Source organism: Sprattus sprattus, assembly GCF_963457725.1.
Source record: "Sprattus sprattus genome assembly, chromosome: 1".
NCBI classification, from domain to species: domain Eukaryota; kingdom Metazoa; phylum Chordata; class Actinopteri; order Clupeiformes; family Clupeidae; genus Sprattus; species Sprattus sprattus.
Window position 1 is genome coordinate 44,880,609 of NC_137920.1, and position 22,989 is coordinate 44,903,597.

Consider the following 22,989-nt stretch of genomic DNA (forward strand, 5'->3'; position numbering starts at 1 on the left):
GGGAGGGAGAAAGGCCTAATGGAATTGAGTCATGTTACCACTTCAGAGGCCTGGGTACAAACTCATAATCTTACAGATACAAATTCTTCATAATAAATACATTGTGGATGAATATAATAATAATAATAATACATTTTATTTAAAGCGCCACCCAAGGTCACTTCACAAACAGGTTGTTAGAATTACAGTCATCTCATATAAATTAAGAAAAATAAGTCAGTCAGTCAGTCCATAAGCTATCTTGAAGAAATGTGTTTTAATTCTCCTTTTAAAGTCAGTTATTGAGTCACAGTGTCTGATATAGTCTGGCAGTGAATTCCACAACTTGGGGGCGACGTAGCTGAAAGCCCTCTCTCCCAGGGTGCTGAGGTTCGCCTTAGGGACATGCAGCAGGCCTGCTGAGGAAGATCTCAGTGAGCGGGCAGGAGTGTAAGATTACAGGGGGTCAGAGAGGTAGGTGGGGGTACTGTTGTGTAGGGACTTGTAGGCCAGGAGCAGGACTTTAAAGTGAATTCGTTAGGCTACTGGAAGCCAGTGCAGTTGCATAAGCAATGGTGTTACATGGCTGGTGGATTTAGAGCGTGTTACAATCTTTGCTGCAGAATTCTGGATGAGTTGGAGCCGGTTGAGTAGCTTATCTGGGATTCCAGACAAGATGGAATTACAGTAGTGGAGGCAGGATGTCACAAGGACTTCTGCACTCTGCTGGGTGAGCGCTGGGCGAAGCCGTGCAATGTTCCTTAGATGGTAAAAGGCACTTCTTGACATATTGTTTATGTGTGCACTGAATGATGGTGTATTGTCCAGTATGACACCAAGGCTCTTGACCTGGTTGGAGCAAGGGATGGTGCTGCCATCTACACATATGGTGAAAGGTTCCATCTTAGCAAGAGCTGATTTGGAGCCAACCACTAGCAGCTCAGTCTTACTGCTATTAAGCTTCAAGTCATTTTGTGTCATCCATAAGTTGATGTCATGGAAGCAGGCAGTAAGTACAGCTGGCGGAAGAGTAGCAGTGGGCTTTGTTGAAAGGTAGAGCTGGGTGTCGTCAGCATAACAGCATAACCATGTTGCCTGAGGATAGTGCCAAGTGGGAGGAGGTAGATGATGAACAACAGAGGGCCTAACACAGACCCTTGGGGCACCCCTCTTGTCACAGCAGTACTCTCAGACTTGCAACTCAGCATTTGTACGTACTGTGTCCTTCCAGAGAGATAGGAGGTGAACCACTGGTGAGCACTGCCACACACTCCATTATTAGCTAGACGTTCCAGCAGAAGATGGTGAGAGATAGTATCGAAGGCTGCACTGAGATCAAGGAGAATCAGACTGGAGATAAGTCCATCATCAGCTGCACAGAGGAGATCATTAGTAATCTTGATCATGGCCGTTTCAGTACTATGCATAGGACGGAAGATTGGAATGGCTCAAAGAGATCATTGGCCTTCAGGTGATCCTGGAGTTGAGTTGCCACTATCTTCTCAAGAACTTTGGAGAGAAAAGGCAAGTTGGAAATAGGCCTGTAGTTGTTGAAGTTGTCAAATCCAGTCCAGGTTATTTCAGCATTGATCTGACAATAGCAGTTTTAAATGATGGTACAGTGCCAGAGAGGATAGAGGTGGTGAGTACTGATGTAATCAACGGAGCAATGGATGGATGGCAGGCAGCTCTTAACCAGGCTTGTTGGAAAAGGGTCCAGCTGACAGGTGGAGGAGTTGCACTTTTTCATGAGGCCACAGATGGTACTTTCAGCAGGGAGACTGAATTCACAGAGTTCATTGTTGTGAGATCCAAGAGTGTTCATCAAGCATGGTTGTTTCAGCTGAGTAATTGAACATTCCAATTGCTGGTGAATAGCCTCAATTTTTGTATGGAAAAAGTTCAGGAAGGCTGAGCAGCGTTCAACAGAGACACTCTGATGGAGGGTACAATCAGGTGGTTTGAGGAGGCCATTCACAGTGGAAAAGAGAGCCCTGCGCTCTGTTCCGCGGGGCTTGTCGCGATCGTAATTTCCGGTAAGTGCACCACGGAGTATTAGATTTGGAACAGCACTCACCTGCTGAGAATCTGCGTACCTAGTGAGTGTGTACTGTGTACTGCGTATAAGTATAGGTACGGTAGGTACGGTAGGTAGGGGAAATGGAACATAGCGCAGGTGTTTCCTTTTCCCTCATTAATCAGTCCCCCCAGGATTTCGCAGGTTTTTTTTGTGATAGTTGCGGCCTAAAATTACTGATTTCGCAGGGGCTTTTCCAAGAAGTTGCGTTGAAAATTGCGGTGTTTTTAGGTGTTTGTTGCGATGAAATTGCGGGAGTAATTGAAAGTTGCGATAAAACGTTGCTTATTTCCCTCTTTGTAATTATAATTGAGGCATTTGTTGAAAAATAAATAAATAATAAACAAACATTCTCTAAAGAACAAAACCGTTGAGAAATGGTCCTTTAAATAACCTTACCAACATGCCAAACAAAAGATTACCAGTACTACAAAAATGAAGCATAATAGGCTGTTCTGCCCTCTGCTTATTTAGGTCAGAAAATGTATATTGTTTGTATTGTTGTTATGGAAACAAACACAGGACTTTTACTTTGACATCATTCAAATGTTCGTCTCGTGGGAATGGCAACAGCTGTTAGACAGTTATCTAGAAACATAGCTAGTTATGCTACGTTATGCTAAACACGTAGGGGGAACAGTGGATAGGATTTACTTATCCACAACAAAGTGCACCTGTTGGAATTACAAAAGGACCACAAGTAAGACTGAATAAAATGTTATGAATATCTCAGCCTACACATAAAACTGCGTTTAATTTCCATGCCTGGTGTAGCCATTCTCATTGTTTACAACGGATTAGAACTCTGCTAGTGTCTGCACCGTGTCTGCAGGGCAGGAGAAAGTTGTGGGAGATGACAATGATTTGTCAAATGTCCGGGAAAGTTGCGGTGATGTGTTAAAATTGCTACGTCGCGCTGAATTTGCGGGTAATCGTTGAATTTGCGTGAATTGGAATCTGATTAATAATGACTCTTGCATAGTGTGAGCTCTTTGCAGAAGAGAGTGATTTTTTGTATTGAGGTATGTGCTCCAAGTAGATCCCAGCGGTAATAAGTTAGCCGGACGTTCGATATTCGACAGATATTCGTTTTCGAAAGACGTGTTCGCATTCTGATTTCATATTTATTCTCATTTTGATTGCTGTAGTAGTTGCCAGTGGTAGGCAACTACATTAGGGATGGGAAGATTCACCGGTTCGCCACGATGCACCGGCATAAAAGTTCACGATACGATGGCCCGGATCAAAAAAGTGTGGACCGGATACAATGTGAGATGAATCGCGATGCATCGGTTCTAACATTTTTGTATCGGTATAATCTCAATACAAGACCAATCATTTTATATTTAGATAGATTCCACCTCTCTTACTGTTTCTTAAACGCGCTCTCATCTCCACTGCTGTTAATGGCCGCTTCTCGTGAAGTCTATAACTTTTCTAAAATCACTATCTGTCTGCAATACCGCTCTCGGCCTCTACACAACTTCGGGGCTCTCACAGGAATAGACAGTGGGATAAGCGACTATTACTAACGGTGTTTTTCGCATGGAAGTCTCTAGAAATCTAGCACTTTATTGAACGAAATTAAAAAGAGTGAACGTGCAGTTCTCAGACACCAGAATGAACACGCTCACAGTATCGTTAATCAGACAGTAATACCCTACGTTCAGTTCACTTTCACCAAAATTATGAACGAGTTCATGAACTTACATTCAATGAACGCGTTCAGACACAACACTGGCGCTTGAACCACGTTTCAAAGACCTGGCTTTCTTTGAAGACCACGGCACCAAGGACATGGTATTTTTAAAGATAATAGCAGAGGTGATGATGGAGGAAGAGGTAAGAATATACTCCATATACCGTAGCTAAACTCTCTATTTGTTACTTGAATTTACCTGTGCCTTCCTTAAATTGGAAAAGGAAATCTAGCAGCTAGTCTCCATTATACTTTTTTCTTCATCCTGATCATGTGGATCAACTCAAAACCTAAAGAAAAACCTTAAAATAGGGCAAATAAGTTAAATTGATTGCGTGAGGCATTTGATCCACATGTTTAGGATGAAGCAAACTGTGTTGTGACTGCTTGGTAGGCCTACAGTTAAAAATAAAAAAATAAGACATTTAGAGAACACTTACACACGTTACATATACATGTTATATTTTGTCAGATACCTTTTTAATGATTTGTTGTATGACAAATAAATGAATCATTATGAATAATATAAAATTGCATTATTTTGTATCGCACCTTGTTGAATCGCATCGTGTCGAATCGCATCGTGTCGAATCGCATCGTGTCGAATCGTACTGCATCGCAATAGGGGTGAATCGTATCGTATCGCATTAGTAGCTGCTTTTATGTATCTTTAATGTATCGGATCGTTGGCAGTGCATCGAGATGTGTATCGCATCTTCCTCAGTGATGAGATGCACATCCCTAAACTACATACTACAGGTGAAATCTTCCTCATATCTGCCATCATAGTGAAACAGCATGCATTTAAATATTTAAAATATGCACCAAAACCCAACCGAAAGATATTTTCTCATTCCGGTTGCTGTAGTAGTTGCCAATAATAGGCGTTTACTTACTACAGGTGACATTTTATTTATATCCGCCATGGTAGTGAAGCAATATAAATTTGAATGTTTAAAATATTCACCAAAAATCAACAAAAAGATATTTTTTCATTCTGATTGCTGTAGTAGTTGCCAATGGTAAGCAGCTACTTACTACATGTGAAATTTTGCTCATATCTGGCATAATACTGAAACGGTATGAAATTGAGTTTTTTAAATATTCACCAAAAATCAATTAAAAGATATTTTTTCATTCGGATTGCTGTAGTAGTTGCCAATGGTATGCAGTTACATACTACAGGTGAAATGTTGCTGATATCTGGCATTATAGTGAAACAGTATGCATTTGAATGTTTAAACTATGCACCAAAACTCAACCAAAAGACATTTTCTCAATCTGATTGCTGTAGTAGTTACCAATGGTAAGTGTGACGGTGGTCAAATGAGGACTGACGAACTCTTCAATAACTGGTTCTTTATTTCCTGAATGAAACAGACATACAGTTCGTAGGTGTACTCGGGATCTCAGACAAGCAAAACTATTATGCCTGCTTATGTTAACTACATGTTGCAGACCTGCAGTACACCAGACCTCCAAAGGTGGCTCTACACCAACACTATATACAGTACAACTGCAGAATTATGGCAAAACTCATTGTACATTTAAACGGATTATTCAACTCCGTTACATAAGCAGGTGAAATTTGGCTGATATCTGGCATTATAGTGAAAAATTTAGTTTTTTTTAATATTCACCAAAAATCAATAAAAAGAAATGTTCTCAGTCTGATTGCTGTAGTAGTTGACAATGGTAGGCGGCTACATACTACAAGTGAAATGTGGCTGATATCTGGCATTATAGTGAAACAGTATGCATTTGAATTTTTTAAATGTGCACCAAAAACTCAACCAAAAGACATTTTCTAATTCTGATTGCTGTAGTAGTTGCCAATGGTAAGCAGCTACTTACTACAAGTGAAATGTTGCTGATATCTGGCATTATAGTGAAACGGTATGAAATTTCGTTTTTTAAATATTCACCAAAAATCTATAAAAAGTATTTTTTTCATTCTGATTGCTGTAGTAGTTGCCAATGGTAAGCAGCTACTTACTACAGGTGAAATTTGGCTGATTTCTGGCATAATAGTGAAACGGTATGAAATTTAGTTTTTTAAATATGCACCTTTTCACTGTAATGCCAGATATCAGCCAAATGTCACCTGTAGTAAGTAGCTGCTTACCATTGGCAACTACTACAGCAATCAGAATGAACAAATATCTTTTGGTTGAGTTTTGGTGCATATTTTAAACATTCAAATGCAAACGGTTTCACTAAAATGCCAGATATCAGCAAAATTTCACCTGTAGTAAGTAGCTGCTTATCATTGTCAACTACTACAGCAATCAGAATGAGAAAATGTCTTTTAGTTGAGTTTTGGTGCACATTTTAAACATTCAAATACAAACGGTTTCACTATAATACCAGATATGAGCAAAATTTCACCTGTAGTAAGTAGCTGCTTACCATTGGCAACTACTACAGCAATCAGAATGAACACATATCTTTTGGTTGAGTTTTGGTGCATATTTTAAACATTCAAATAGAAACGGTTTCACTAAAATGCCAGATATCAGCAAAATGTCACCTGTAGAAAGTAGCTGCTTATCATTGGCAACTACTACAGCAATCAGAATGAAAAAAATGTCTTTTGGTTGAGTTTTGGTGCATATTTTAAACATTCAAATACAAACGGTTTCACTATAATGCCAGATATGAGCAAAATTTCACCTGTAGTAAGTAGCTGCTTACCATTGGCAACTACTACAGCAATCAGAATGAAAAAAATGTCTTTTGGTTGAGTTTTGGTGCATATTTTAAACATTCAAATGCAAACTGTTTCACTATAATGCCAGATATCAGCAAAATTTCACCTGTAGTAAGTAGCTGCTTACCATTGGCAACTACTACAGCAATCAGAATGAAAAAATGTCTTTTGGTTGAGTTTTGGTGCATATTTTAAACATTCAAATGCAAACTGTTTCACTATAACGCCAGATATGAGCAAAATTTCACCTGTAGTAAGTAGCTGCTTACCATTGGCAACTACTACAGCAATCAGAATGAAAAAAATTCTTTTGGTTGAGTTTTGGTGCATATTTTAAACATTCAAATGCAAACTGTTTCACTATAATGCCAGATATCAGCAACATTTCATCTGTAGTAAGTAGATGCTTACCATTGGCAACTACTCCAGCAATCAGAATGAAAAAATATCTTTGTATTGATTTTTGGTGAATATTTAAAAAACTAAATGTCATACCGTTTCACTATAACGCCAGATATGAGCAGAATTTCACCAGTAGTAAGTAGCTGCTTACCATTGGCAACTACTACAGTAATCAGAATGAAAACATATATTTTTATTGATTTTTGGTGAATATTTAAAAAACTAAGTTTCATACCGTTTCACTATAATGCCAGATATGAGCAAAATTTCACATGTAGTAAGTAGCTGCTTACCATTGGCAACTACTACAGCAATCAGAATGAAAAATATCTTTTTATTGATTTTTGGTGAATATTTTAAACATTCAAATTTATATTGCTTCACTACGATGGCGGATATCAATACAATGTCACCTGTAGTAAGTAAACGCCTATTATTGGCAACTACTACAGCAATCGGAATGAGAAAATATCTTTTGGTTGAGTTTTGGTGCATATTTAAATTTTTTAAATGCGTGCTGTTTCACCCTGATGGCAGATATCAGGAAGATTTCACCTGTAGTATGTAGTTCCCTACCACTGGCAACTACTACAGCAATCAAATCGAGAATATATATGCAATCAGAATGCGAACACGTCTTTCGAAAACGAATATCCGTCGAATATCGAACATCCGGCTAACTTATTATCGCTGTAGATCCCTTGGTGGACAGCAAGACCAGTCTTTTTTGAAAGCCGTTCCCGACGTTGACCCATGGACTTCATTTGGCGTAGCTCAGGAGTAAACCAAGGTGCAGAGTGCACAAATGAAACAGTCTGTGTCTTTAAGGGTGCAAGACTGTCAAGAGCTGTAGACATGCAGTTGTTGTAGTGGTCAACCAGATCCTCTGCTGAAGCATTGGAAGACGGGCAAGGATAGGAGGCAACTAGTGAAGTAAATGCCTCTGGCTCTACCTTTTTGATGTTACGGTAAGACATGACACGCTGAACTTTTGATTTTCTAATGGACAGACAGGTGTCAAATAGCACAGCTTTGTGGTCTGAGATGGGTAGTTCAGCAGTACTGAAATTGGCAGGTGTTATACCAGAACAATAGCCTGACGATGTCATACTCATAATTCTAGTCAGAATATGAGTCTGAGACCGGACTATTGGGCTGTGATTATGGGGCGTGTTTCAACGAACCAGGAAAGAAAATTCCTCTTCGCTGAATTGGATACCTAGAACCAATCAGAGCAACGTAGTATTTCCATCTGATAGATTAAACTTTTACCTGATCCCGTAGGAAGGACGGCAAAAACATCTTTTCAATCGACAAATGCCTTGATCGCGTTTCTCTGTTCCTCTTTCAAAATGAATGCGCTGTCATATCTGTTGATGTTACTTAATTAGCACTCAAGGCTAGAAGCTACCATTCGTTTGAATGTTTTTTTTTTCTACGCGTTAGCATAACCTATCAATAATGCTCTAGAGTGCTTCAGTTAAGACCCATAATCCTGGGCAACACTCGTTTTGCGTATACACAACTAACCGAGTCAATGTAGACATATAAAAGTCGTGTAGATAGCTTAAATCATATAAAATATGTCCCACTAAGCTTCCGAGACGGCGCCATCTTTGTTCGATGTATACCGGTATTCTATCTATATCTGTCCATCAACGTATAAAGCCCGCCCTTACAATTTGAATGGTCAGATCACTTTTCGGGCCCGTTTAAACCCTCCCAACTAACTCGACTCCAGACTGAATCTCCAGACCAAAAATTTTGTGGGCGGAGTTCAGGCTGGTATCCAGGCTACCAGAACAACAGACCAGATCTAAAATATGACCTTTGTTGAGAAAATGTCTTTTAGTTGAGTTTTGGTGCATATTTTAAACATTCAAATACAAACGGTTTCACTATAATGCCAGATATGAGCAAAATTTCACCTGTAGTAAGTAGCTGCTTACCATTGGCAACTACTACAGCAATCAGAATGAACACATATCTTTTGGTTGAGTTTTGGTGCATATTTTAAACATTCAAATGCAAACGGTTTCACTAAAATGCCAGATATCAGCAAAATTTCACCTGTAGTAAGTAGCTGCTTATCATTGTCAACTACTACAGCAATCAGAATGAGAAAATATCTTTTGGTTGAGTTTTGGTGCATATTTTAAACATTCAAATACAAACGGTTTCACTATAATGCCAGATATGAGCAAAATTTCACCTGTAGTAAGTAGCTGCTTACCATTGGCAACTACTACAGCAATCAGAATGAAAAAAAATGTCTTTTGGTTGAGTTTTGGTGCATATTTTAAACATTCAAATGCAAACTGTTTCACTATAATGCCAGATATCAGCAACATTTCATCTGTAGTAAGTAGATGCTTACCATTGGCAACTACTCCAGCAATCAGAATGAAAAAATATCTTTGTATTGATTTTTGGTGAATATTTAAAAAAATAAATGTCATACCGTTTCACTATAACGCCAGATACGAGCAGAATTTCACCTGTAGTAAGTAGCTGCTTACCATTGGCAACTACTACAGTAATCAGAATGAAAACATATATTTTTATTGATTTTTGGTGAATATTTAAAAAACTAAGTTTCATACCGTTTCACTATAATGCCAGATATGAGCAAAATTTCACATGTAGTAAGTAGCTGCTTACCATTGGCAACTACTACAGCAATCAGAATGAAAAATATATTTTTATTGATTTTTGGTGAATATTTTAAACATTCAAATTTATATTGCTTCACTACGATGGCGGATATCAATAAAATGTCACCTGTAGTAAGTAAACGCCTATTATTGGCAACTACTACAGCAAGCGGAATGAGAAAATATCTTTTGGTTGAGTTTTGGTGCATATTTAAATTTTTTAAATGCGTGCTGTTTCACTATGATGGCAGATATCAGGAAGATTTCACCTGTAGTATGTAGTTCCCTACCACTGGCAACTACTACAGCAATCAAATCGAGAATATATATGCAATCAGAATGCGAACACGTCTTTCGAAAACGAATATCCGTCGAATATCGAACATCCGGCTAACTTATTATCGCTGTAGATCCCTTGGTGGACAGCAAGACCAGTCTTTTTTGAAAGCCGTTCCCGACGTTGACCCATGGACTTCATTTGGCGTAGCTCAGGAGTAAACCAAGGTGCAGAGTGCACAAATGAAACAGTCTGTGTCTTTAAGGGTGCAAGACTGTCAAGAGCTGTAGACATGCAGTTGTTGTAGTGGTCAACCAGATCCTCTGCTGAAGCATTGGAAGACGGGCAAGGATAGGAGGCAACTAGTGAAGTAAATGCCTCTGGCTCTACCTTTTTGATGTTACGGTAAGACATGACACGCTGAACTTTTGATTTTCTAATGGACAGACAGGTGTCAAATAGCACAGCTTTGTGGTCTGAGATGGGTAGTTCAGCAGTACTGAAATTGGCAGGTGTTATACCAGAACAATAGCCTGACGATGTCATACTCATAATTCTAGTCAGAATATGAGTCTGAGACCGGACTATTGGGCTGTGATTATGGGGCGTGTTTCAACGAACCAGGAAAGAAAATTCCTCTTCGCTGAATTGGATACCTAGAACCAATCAGAGCAACGTAGTATTTCCATCTGATAGATTAAACTTTTACCTGATCCCGTAGGAAGGACGGCAAAAACATCTTTTCAATCGACAAATGCCTTGATCGCGTTTCTCTGTTCCTCTTTCAAAATGAATGCGCTGTCATATCTGTTGATGTTACTTAATTAGCACTCAAGGCTAGAAGCTACCATTCGTTTGAATGTTTTTTTTTTCTACGCGTTAGCATAACCTATCAATAATGCTCTAGAGTGCTTCAGTTAAGACCCATAATCCTGGGCAACACTCGTTTTGCGTATACACAACTATCCGAGTCAATGTAGACATATAAAAGTCGTGTAGATAGCTTAAATCATATAAAATATGTCCCACTAAGCTTCCGAGACGGCGCCATCTTTGTTCGATGTATACCGGTATTCTATCTATATCTGTCCATCAACGTATAAAGCCCGCCCTTACAATTTGAATGGTCAGATCACTTTTCGGGGCCGTTTAAACCCTCCCAACTAACTCGACTCCAGACTGAATCTCCAGACCAAAAATTTTGTGGGCGGAGTTCAGGCTGGTATCCAGGCTACCAGAACAACAGACCAGATCTAAAATATGACCTTTGTTGAGAAAATGTCTTTTAGTTGAGTTTTGGTGCATATTTTAAACATTCAAATACAAACGGTTTCACTATAATGCCAGATATGAGCAAAATTTCACCTGTAGTAAGTAGCTGCTTACCATTGGCAACTACTACAGCAATCAGAATGAACACATATCTTTTGGTTGAGTTTTGGTGCATATTTTAAACATTCAAATGCAAACGGTTTCACTAAAATGCCAGATATCAGCAAAATTTCACCTGTAGTAAGTAGCTGCTTATCATTGTCAACTACTACAGCAATCAGAATGAGAAAATGTCTTTTAGTTGAATTTTGGTGCATATTTTAAACATTCAAATACAAACGGTTTCACTATAATGCCAGATATGAGCAAAATTTCACCTGTAGTAAGTAGCTGCTTACCATTGGCAACTACTACAGCAATCAGAATGAAAAAAAATGTCTTTTGGTTGAGTTTTGGTGCATATTTTAAACATTCAAATGCAAACTGTTTCACTATAATGCCAGATATCAGCAACATTTCATCTGTAGTAAGTAGATGCTTACCATTGGCAACTACTACAGCAATCAGAATGAAAAAATATCTTTGTATTGATTTTTGGTGAATATTTAAAAAACTAAATGTCATACCGTTTCACTATAACGCCAGATACGAGCAGAATTTCACCTGTAGTAAGTAGCTGCTTACCATTGGCAACTACTACAGTAATCAGAATGAAAACATATATTTTTATTGATTTTTGGTGAATATTTAAAAAACTAAGTTTCATACCGTTTCACTATAATGCCAGATATGAGCAAAATTTCACATGTAGTAAGTAGCTGCTTACCATTGGCAACTACTACAGCAATCAGAATGAAAAATATATTTTTATTGATTTTTGGTGAATATTTTAAACATTCAAATTTATATTGCTTCACTACGATGGCGGATATCAATAAAATGTCACCTGTAGTAAGTAAACGCCTATTATTGGCAACTACTACAGCAAGCGGAATGAGAAAATATCTTTTGGTTGAGTTTTGGTGCATATTTAAATTTTTTAAATGCGTGCTGTTTCACTATGATGGCAGATATCAGGAAGATTTCACCTGTAGTATGTAGTTCCCTACCACTGGCAACTACTACAGCAATCAAATCGAGAATATATATGCAATCAGAATGCGAACACGTCTTTCGAAAACGAATATCCGTCGAATATCGAACATCCGGCTAACTTATTATCGCTGTAGATCCCTTGGTGGACAGCAAGACCAGTCTTTTTTGAAAGCCGTTCCCGACGTTGACCCATGGACTTCATTTGGCGTAGCTCAGGAGTAAACCAAGGTGCAGAGTGCACAAATGAAACAGTCTGTGTCTTTAAGGGTGCAAGACTGTCAAGAGCTGTAGACATGCAGTTGTTGTAGTGGTCAACCAGATCCTCTGCTGAAGCATTGGAAGACGGGCAAGGATAGGAGGCAACTAGTGAAGTAAATGCCTCTGGCTCTACCTTTTTGATGTTACGGTAAGACATGACACGCTGAACTTTTGATTTTCTAATGGACAGACAGGTGTCAAATAGCACAGCTTTGTGGTCTGAGATGGGTAGTTCAGCAGTACTGAAATTGGCAGGTGTTATACCAGAACAATAGCCTGACGATGTCATACTCATAATTCTAGTCAGAATATGAGTCTGAGACCGGACTATTGGGCTGTGATTATGGGGCGTGTTTCAACGAACCAGGAAAGAAAATTCCTCTTCGCTGAATTGGATACCTAGAACCAATCAGAGCAACGTAGTATTTCCATCTGATAGATTAAACTTTTACCTGATCCCGTAGGAAGGACGGCAAAAACATCTTTTCAATCGACAAATGCCTTGATCGCGTTTCTCTGTTCCTCTTTCAAAATGAATGCGCTGTCATATCTGTTGATGTTACTTAATTAGCACTCAAGGCTAGAAGCTACCATTCGTTTGAATGTTTTTTTTTTCTATGCGTTAGCATAACCTATCAATAATGCTCTAGAGTGCTTCAGTTAAGACCCATAATCCTGGGCAACACTCGTTTTGCGTATACACAACTATCCGAGTCAATGTAGACATATAAAAGTCGTGTAGATAGCTTAAATCATATAAAATATGTCCCACTAAGCTTCCGAGACGGCGCCATCTTTGTTCGATGTATACCGGTATTCTATCTATATCTGTCCATCAACGTATAAAGCCCGCCCTTACAATTTGAATGGTCAGATCACTTTTCGGGGCCGTTTAAACCCTCCCAACTAACTCGACTCCAGACTGAATCTCCAGACCAAAAATTTTGTGGGCGGAGTTCAGGCTGGTATCCAGGCTACCAGAACAACAGACCAGATCTAAAATATGACCTTTGTTGAGAAAATGTCTTTTAGTTGAGTTTTGGTGCATATTTTAAACATTCAAATACAAACGGTTTCACTATAATGCCAGATATGAGCAAAATTTCACCTGTAGTAAGTAGCTGCTTACCATTGGCAACTACTACAGCAATCAGAATGAACACATATCTTTTGGTTGAGTTTTGGTGCATATTTTAAACATTCAAATGCAAACGGTTTCACTAAAATGCCAGATATCAGCAAAATTTCACCTGTAGTAAGTAGCTGCTTATCATTGTCAACTACTACAGCAATCAGAATGAGAAAATGTCTTTTAGTTGAATTTTGGTGCATATTTTAAACATTCAAATACAAACGGTTTCACTATAATGCCAGATATGAGCAAAATTTCACCTGTAGTAAGTAGCTGCTTACCATTGGCAACTACTACAGCAATCAGAATGAAAAAAAATGTCTTTTGGTTGAGTTTTGGTGCATATTTTAAACATTCAAATGCAAACTGTTTCACTATAATGCCAGATATCAGCAACATTTCATCTGTAGTAAGTAGATGCTTACCATTGGCAACTACTACAGCAATCAGAATGAAAAAATATCTTTGTATTGATTTTTGGTGAATATTTAAAAAACTAAATGTCATACCGTTTCACTATAACGCCAGATACGAGCAGAATTTCACCTGTAGTAAGTAGCTGCTTACCATTGGCAACTACTACAGTAATCAGAATGAAAACATATATTTTTATTGATTTTTGGTGAATATTTAAAAAACTAAGTTTCATACCGTTTCACTATAATGCCAGATATGAGCAAAATTTCACATGTAGTAAGTAGCTGCTTACCATTGGCAACTACTACAGCAATCAGAATGAAAAATATATTTTTATTGATTTTTGGTGAATATTTTAAACATTCAAATTTATATTGCTTCACTACGATGGCGGATATCAATAAAATGTCACCTGTAGTAAGTAAACGCCTATTATTGGCAACTACTACAGCAAGCGGAATGAGAAAATATCTTTTGGTTGAGTTTTGGTGCATATTTAAATTTTTTAAATGCGTGCTGTTTCACTATGATGGCAGATATCAGGAAGATTTCACCTGTAGTATGTAGTTCCCTACCACTGGCAACTACTACAGCAATCAAATCGAGAATATATATGCAATCAGAATGCGAACACGTCTTTCGAAAACGAATATCCGTCGAATATCGAACATCCGGCTAACTTATTATCGCTGTAGATCCCTTGGTGGACAGCAAGACCAGTCTTTTTTGAAAGCCGTTCCCGACGTTGACCCATGGACTTCATTTGGCGTAGCTCAGGAGTAAACCAAGGTGCAGAGTGCACAAATGAAACAGTCTGTGTCTTTAAGGGTGCAAGACTGTCAAGAGCTGTAGACATGCAGTTGTTGTAGTGGTCAACCAGATCCTCTGCTGAAGCATTGGAAGACGGGCAAGGATAGGAGGCAACTAGTGAAGTAAATGCCTCTGGCTCTACCTTTTTGATGTTACGGTAAGACATGACACGCTGAACTTTTGATTTTCTAATGGACAGACAGGTGTCAAATAGCACAGCTTTGTGGTCTGAGATGGGTAGTTCAGCAGTACTGAAATTGGCAGGTGTTATACCAGAACAACAGACCAGATCTAAAATATGACCTTGGTTGTGCGTTGGAAAATCAACATATTGGGTGATGTCAAAACAATCAAGCAGGGGCGGATCTAGCCCCATTTTGGGGGGGCTGGAGCCCCCCCAAAAGTTTCATTAGCCCCCCCAAACAAAAATGGTTTAATTTTTTTTATTCTGAGATCGTCAAACTCACACCTATCAATCGATTTTGTGAACGTATTAAGTTTCATTTTTAGAGTTACAAATAAAATAGTCTCGAGTTGCACAGGACTCCTGCCTGTTTGAGACTGTTGTGTGGCAAGCGCACAGCTCTGTTTGGTCGTGCGTGCCTGCGTGCGTGAGTGAGACAGAGCGTGCAGACAGACGGTGACAACGTCAAATAAACAGACTGGGAGCGACTGTCCGACTCGAGCTGGAAAAAAGCTGTGAAAGTTGCCATAATCAGCTGCTCGATACAAAGGTATATATAGCGCATTAAGTTTAAAATGATAAACTAAACGAAATGGTTAAATCATCGCGGATTTATTATAGATGTCGTGGCTCTTTTGATCATGCCGGTTCATTGATCCTGTGGGTATGCTAGCCTACTCAGTAGCTCAGCCAGATATAACTAGCTAGTGAATTCCAGCCTACAACGTTAACCGTTGATGCCGCCCCATGTTAATAGTTTGAATTATACTGAGGATTGGAAGGAGAAAGCGCCGGAGAAAAGTACTCGGACTGCCTTTATCACAAGGTACGTTTCATCGTAAATACACACACCCAACAAGGCCCGTCCATTACAGCTGCCCCATCGTAAGTCTGAGCTAGAGGTCTGCGCGGGACACATTTTTCAGTCCCGCTCCCGCAAGATTATGTCCCGCTCCCGCAAGAAAAAATATGTTTTAGTCCCGCTCCCGCCCGCAGCTGCAATATATCCCGCTCCCGCCCGCGAGAATCCCGCGCAAGACAGTCCATGCAAGATGGATATTCATTTCCGCTCTCTATTTCACGAAGTGCTTGTCACATGGCCCATTGGAAGTAAATGCACACTAGGCTACTCCTTACCATTTTAAACCAAATGTAATGGCAAGACCATTTAAACAAAGGCAATAGCCTTGATTACAAAACAAAAAAAATGTCCATATTAATAAAATAATAGTAGCCGTTTGCTGGAGAAAACTTGAAGACTAGGCCTACCTCACTTCATTACCATAATTAACTAACAAAACAAAACTAGAAAATGCATTTCCTGAAGGAAATACCAGTGCATGAAATGCAAAGGTTAAGAAAGGAAGAAGAAAAGAAAGAAGAGTGAAAGAAGGAAAGAAGAAAGGAAAGAAGAGTGGAAGAAGGAAAGACAAAAGGAAAGAAGAGTGAAGAAAGGAGAGAAGAGCGGAAGAAGGAAAGAAGAGTGAAAGAAGGAAAGAAGAAAAGAAAGAAGAGTGAAGAAAGGAAAGAAGAGTGGAAGAAGGAAAGAAGAAAAGAAAGAAGAGTGAAATAATGAAAGAAGAAAGGAAAGAAGAGTGAAGGAAGGAAAGAAGAGTGGAAGAAGGAAATAAGAAAAGAAAGAAGAGTGAAAGAAGGAAAGAAGAGTGAAAGAAGAAAATAAGAAAGGAAAGAAGAGTGGAAGAAGGAAAGAAGAGTGAACAAGAGTGGCTCTGGATGAAGAGATAAAGAGAGAGTGAAAATATTGAAAAAAGGAGATAAAAATGGAGTGAAGAAGAGAGATTGAGTGTGAGAGAAAGTTGACTGAGAGAGAAAGATGGAGAGATGGAGAGAAAAAAAAGTAGAGAATGGATGGTGTCTTAATGTTCCTAGTTACAGTTAAATTGAGAGGGACAGAGAGAGTAGAGGTTCCTTTGATTTGGTGCAGCTGTCAGTGAAGCACAGGTGCAAGCCAGTTTAAAGACCCTATTATGATGTCATAATGGCCCAATGTAAGTCAATGGGAGACATTTATATTTGTTTTTCTTTAATATCTTAAAAAGTATACAGTTTAGAAAAGTGAAAAATACATAGCATAAGTGTCGTTTACAAGACCTACGCGTCAAAGTTTGAATGAAGTTTCTACGTTAAGCGGTTCGGGCTGAATTAATCGCAGAAAAAGGTAACAAGAACTAGAAAATGCATTTCCTGAAGGAAATACCAGTGCATGAAATGCAAAGGTTAAGAAAGGAAGAAGAAAAGAAAGAAGAGTGAAAGAAGGAAAGAAGAAAGGAAAGAAGAGTGGAAGAAGGAAAGACAAAAGGAAAAAAGAGTGAAGAAAGGAGAGAAGAGTGGAAGAAGGAAAGAAGAAAGGAAAGAAGAGTGAAAGAAGGAAGGAAGAAAAGAAAGAAGAGTGAAGAAAGGAAAGAAGAGTGGAAGAAGGAAAGAAGAAAAGAAAGAAGAGTGAAATAATGAAAGAAGGAAAGAAGAGTGAAGGAAGGAAAGAAGAGTGGAAGAAGGAAATAAGAAAAGAAAGAAGAGTGAAAGAAGGAAAGAAGAAAGGAAAGAAGAGTGTAAGAAGGAAAGAAGAGTGAAGAAAGGAAAGAAAAGTGGAAGAAGGAAAGAAGAGTGGATGAAGGAAAAAAGAAAGGCAAGAAGAGTGGAAGAAGGAAAGAAAAATGGAAGAAGAAAATAAGAAAGGAAAGAAGAGTGGAAGAAGGAAAGAAGAGTGAACAAGAGTGGCTCTGGATGAAGAGATAAAGAGAGAGTGAAAATATTGAAAAAAGGAGATAAAAATGGAGTGAAGAAGAGAGATTGAGTGTGAGAGAAAGTTGACTGAGAGAAAGATGGAGAGATGGAGAGAAAAAAAAATAGAGAATGGATGGTGTCTTAATGTTCCTAGTTACAGTTAAATTGAGAGGGACAGAGAGAGAAGAGGTTGTCAGTAAAGCACAGGTGCAAGCCAGGTGCAAGCCAGTTTAAAGACCCTATTATGATGTCATAATGGCCCAATGTAAGTCAATGGGAGAAATTTATATTCGTTTTTCTTTAACATCTTAAAAAGTATAAAGTTTAGAAAAGTGAAAAATACATAGCATAAGTGTCGTTTACAAGACCTACGTGACAAAGTTTGAATGAAGTTTCTACGTTAAGCGGTTCGGGCTGAATTAATCGCAGAAAAAGGTAACAAGAATAAGAAGAAGAAGAAGAAGCCTAGGAATAACAATACAGGGCATTTCATGCACTGTAATAAGAAGAAGAAGAAGAAGAAGAAGCCTAGGAATAACAATACAGGGCATTTCATGCACTGTAATGATGGCGACTTGATGAAATTTTTCCATATTCAAGCATCAGTTAGTGCTGCTGTAATCATAGAATTCCAGCATAACATTAATCATGTAGGCCTACACATACTTTATTACCTCCAGCAAGGAGAAGAGTTATGCGATCGGGTCCGCTAATGTATTTATTTGTCTGTTTGTCTGTCTGCGGACAATATTTCTCAGAAACTACTGGGCGGATCTTTCTGAAATTTTCACAAGAGGCGGATCTTGCTCCTGGGACATCCCCAATAAAATTTCAGATTTCAGGATGATCCGGATCTGGAGCAATCCAAGATTTCGCCAATGATTAACATTGTAGTATGGGTGAGGATTTTGGTTCGTGGAAAATCCCAATGAGGTTATTGATGATGATTTTGGTCATTTTCTTACAACGGGATCCCCGGTGGATGTACTTCCGACGTCGGAGAATGTCACATTGGAATAGGAGCTCTGCAGGAGGCTCAAAGTTTCCCCATAAGCTGTAAAGTTCACTCGGTGTGTATTGCTGCCTCATCCTAAGGCTAATTCAGTCAATGTTGCAGTTGGCAGTGGTCTATTTCGGCCAAACTTTGCTGGCGTCCACCAATTTCAGAAGCGCAGGTCAGCGCAGCACTATGATGACTCCAGCCGAAACGCAAAAAGTAAACTAAAAAATAACTAATAGGGAAAAGTGACTATATATAAATAACTGTTACACTTAGCTAAACTACTAAACTAAAAATCGAACAAAATATCCAATGCATTTGTGAAAAATATTAAAAATATTGAATAAATACAACCCAGACGGCGTTTGACTCGTCAGCGTCCCCGTTACTAGGCAACTATACTAAATATATGAATCCCTGTACACTGAGTTTATTAATTTCACATATATTGAGCACAGTACCCACACAGTAACCGAATGGATGAGATGAGATAAGTCTGAAAGACATCCACAGTTAAAGTTATAGTACAGTTAGAGTCTTCTAACTGTCTTTGCAACGTTGCTGTATTAGCCTTACACAAGAAATGAATGAAGAATTGCACATGGGGAAATTATATCATCAGATTAGAAAGTGTGAGGATCGGAGTTTAGACAAACACCAATCCGCGGACCGATTCAAATCTGCACACTTTGGAACCCCGCTCAAAAGTATGCGGATTTAGTGATACAATCTGCCCTGTTTGTGTAAATGAAAGGTCACTCTGGAGACATTTCTCTCAGGGGTTCTCAAACTTTTGCAAGCCAGGCCCTTCCCAAATTGTTCTATTTGTATTATTGTTATTAAATACAACTATTAACATGTATCCTACGTCTCCGCTCAGTGTGAAATATGAGCCTACATTGTTCTATTGAATTCTCTGCCCAATTTTTAGATAAACACAGCCTGGTCCTCCAGTGTGAGCATGATTGCAGTATTTAGTTTTGAGTCCCACCAGTTTTGAAAAGCTTGCCTCACACAAGTATGAGAAAGATAGAGGGACGATTCGTTTAAAGGCTGCATCTGAGAGTTCAGGGTATTCCCACATCATAAGGGCAAAAGGAAGCAAATGGCAGAAAGGTGCTTCAACCTTCCGTCATTCTTCAGGGCATTTCTATAGAGAGATGTTTTGCTGTGGGAAAATGGGACGGGAGCACAGTGTAACACACTGTCCACTCGAGTGAGCTCTGTGGACAGGGTACCGGTGTGCTGGTTAACGAAAAAACAAGGTGCAAATAACTCTTCGTAGCCTATTTGCAGAATTTTGTTTTGAGGGAACTAAACGTATCACTCACAGCCTTGACGTGAATAAATGTCTTCTGATCGGTCCTTTGTCGCAATAAGGTGATAATTCTATTATGTTGTCCCTACTCTCTACAGAATTTGTGACCATACAATCATTGTTGTCTTTGAAACGCAAGAGCTTTCAGTAATCTCATCCACAGTGAAATATCATACAAATTAGTGCAGTTAAACGCGTTATTAACGGCGTTAACGCAAACCCGTTCATTTTTTTACCGCGAGATTAATGTTTTTATTTTATTAAACTTTTTTTTTTTTCTTTAGATTAACGTTCGCAAACTGTGCAGTAGGCAAACGTTACGCTTTGAGTGAATGGTGGGCGTGATATGGTGAAATGGATGATAAAAAGCTTTGAATGTAAATTTTACTTTTAAAAGTTGTGTTGTGCAAGTTGTCTGAAAATGTCAACTGGCTGAAAGCAAAGAAGTAGTAGGCTTACCTTTTATTGGTAACCTAACTGTTACGTTTTATTGTTTCTGAAATAAGAGGCCTGACTGCTATGTTCCCAGCAAAATAGAAAAAAAAGAAAATATTAAGCCATGGTTTAACTGCACTATAGTCTGAGTCCTTGTTTACCTAAAATTGTAAATGATGTTGTACCGCCCTGTTTGGCAATGTTGTTTTTCAATAAAATAAAACATTTGCACTTTTCCATGTTGACAAGAGCATACAAAAGTGATGGAAACATGTTTAGAATAGATACAAAATTGTGATTAATCACGATTCATTTTGAGTTAGCTACGACATAAATGCGATAAATTGCGATTAAATATTTGAATCGTTTGACAGCACTAATACAAATGGCTATACATATAAATATCATACAGATGGCTATAGACAACACTCTTGAGGTCCACTGAATAGTGTTGCAACATGTAAAGTTGACTCCCAAAGGTGTGTTGCAGCATGTAAAGTTGACTCCAAAATGTAGGGAAAAGCCCTGCAATGTTTGTTAGGAAATGTCTCTCTTGAAGGGAGCTATTGAGATTGTAGACTCTGTCATCACTTCCTGTTACTCACCTTCTAAATAACAATAGGCCTTCATTGTAATACATCTTAAATTGCCTTTAGAAGTATATCTACCTCTGGCCCTCATTTCACTGATTTTCTGAAAACCCCTTTTCCTTTACAGCATATACTTAAACAGTTACTGACCCTTATCCCCATGAAGCGGTCCTTGAGGATGATCCAGGACAGCAGGAACACGAATGCTTTGTGACAGCAGTATAGAGCTGATGCGTCTGTGGCTGAGAGCTTGTGCAGGGCCAGCAGATGAAGGTAGTTTGTGAGTGTCCACAGGATGGAGAAAGGTGCAGTCCTCTTTACGAACAGTTTGAGAGTCAGTCCCTCCTCTCCAAAAACACGACTGCACTCCCTATTCCAACAGTGCGAAAATGAAGAAATGTTGGTTAGTACTGCCATGTAAGAGTGATACAAACAGTCTACACAGAGCCAAACGTACATCATGGAGTGAAAGCAGTAATATGAAACCGGTAACGGGTTCAAAGTTTGTAACTTTTAGGAAATACAGATAGAAGATATTGTGGCTACAAGGATGACTGAATAGTTCAATTAACAAAATGGTGAATGGGGTAAATTTCAATTAGTATGACCTAGCCCCTCCCTTTGAAAACAATCTGAAGGAAAGGATGCAAAGAGGAAAGAGGAATCAAGGACAAAGATACATGAGAGATGAGATATGCTTGCTTGTCACACATCACTTTTAAGAGATATCAATTACTGACGACACCTCAGCATCTCCTCTTGCTAAAAATATAATAAAACAAATATAAAGAAAAAGATTAGAAAACTGAAAAGATATCTGGCCCTGAGGGACGTACAAATGGCCCAAACCGAGGCATGCTGGCATTTTGTTAACAGAATAATTCTAAGTCAAAAAGCCAAATAAGGGTTACAATTTGCCCTAGTTACCTGATACAAATTGAATATGCTGTTACAGACGCCTAAAAGCGTAAGTTCATTCTCTCGCATCACCACACAGTACCTAGGCTATGCTGTTGGGGAAAGGAGTGAAAGTAGCTTACTAAGATAGTATGGGTTTTCATCTGAAAACTTTTATGTCCATAGAAAATAGAGCTCATCTGCTCCCACAAGTCACAACGTAACAAGTGCCAGAAGGTCTGCTGAAACATTTAACATTTCAGCAAAGATGTAAGCTAAATTTTTTGTTTTCAATATCTAGCTCCGAAGTTGCAAATGTGTTCCATTAATAAAGGAGAGGTAGAAAAATAGTAAGAAAGATGATAAAGCAAATAAATGGACTGTAAAAGTGAAGAGAGTGAAGATGGAAAGAAGAGAAAATAGAGTGATACACAGATATTGGAAGAGAGTGTAAAAAAGAGGAGATGAAATAGAAAGAGAGAGAAAAAAGAGGGAGTGAAATGACTTGCTTCGCATATTTTATGTATTTCAGTGAGAAAAGAAGAGATGACACAGTGTAAATGGATTGAGGCAGAAAAAAGTGAACTGAGTAAAGATGTAAAGAAGGAAAGAAAATGAAGTGATACAGGGAGGTGGAGAGTGCGTGAGAATAGTCGAAGAGGGATAGATAGATAGATAGACAGATATATAATAGAGTAGAGAGGTTCTGGAGAGAGAGAGAGAATGAGTGAAAGTGGGGAAAGAAAGGACATGAGGGAGACAGGAGATGGTAAGAATGCTCAATGATGTACTGCTGAAATTTGGCTGTTGGCAGTGCCACCTATGGGCAAATTTCACTACATAAAGCGTAAAGAAGAAAAGAAGATCTGAAAAGCAGACTTGTCCTGCCAATTCAGTCGACTCTCCTCCAACGGACAGATGGCAAACTGCATATTGGCCTGTGTTTAGCTAAACTGGGGGATAATGAGTTGGATTATCTGGTGAGTATTTTTATTTGCTTTATCAATAGCAGTGCAAATCTGTGAGATTATGTCACAA

At 38.7% G+C, this 22,989-nt stretch overlaps 1 protein-coding gene across 1 annotated transcript in view; it reads right to left on the bottom strand.

Moving 5' to 3' along the window:
- slc35f4 (solute carrier family 35 member F4) overlaps positions 1-22,989 on the bottom strand; it is a gene marked incomplete at both ends in the record, with an annotated part of 52,057 nt that overhangs the window by 22,170 nt on the left and 6,898 nt on the right. The window contains one exon of the mRNA XM_080844509.1: positions 21,205-21,424. Coding sequence (XP_080700635.1) covers positions 21,205-21,424 — 220 coding nt within the window. The remainder of the gene's footprint in view (positions 1-21,204; positions 21,425-22,989) is intronic.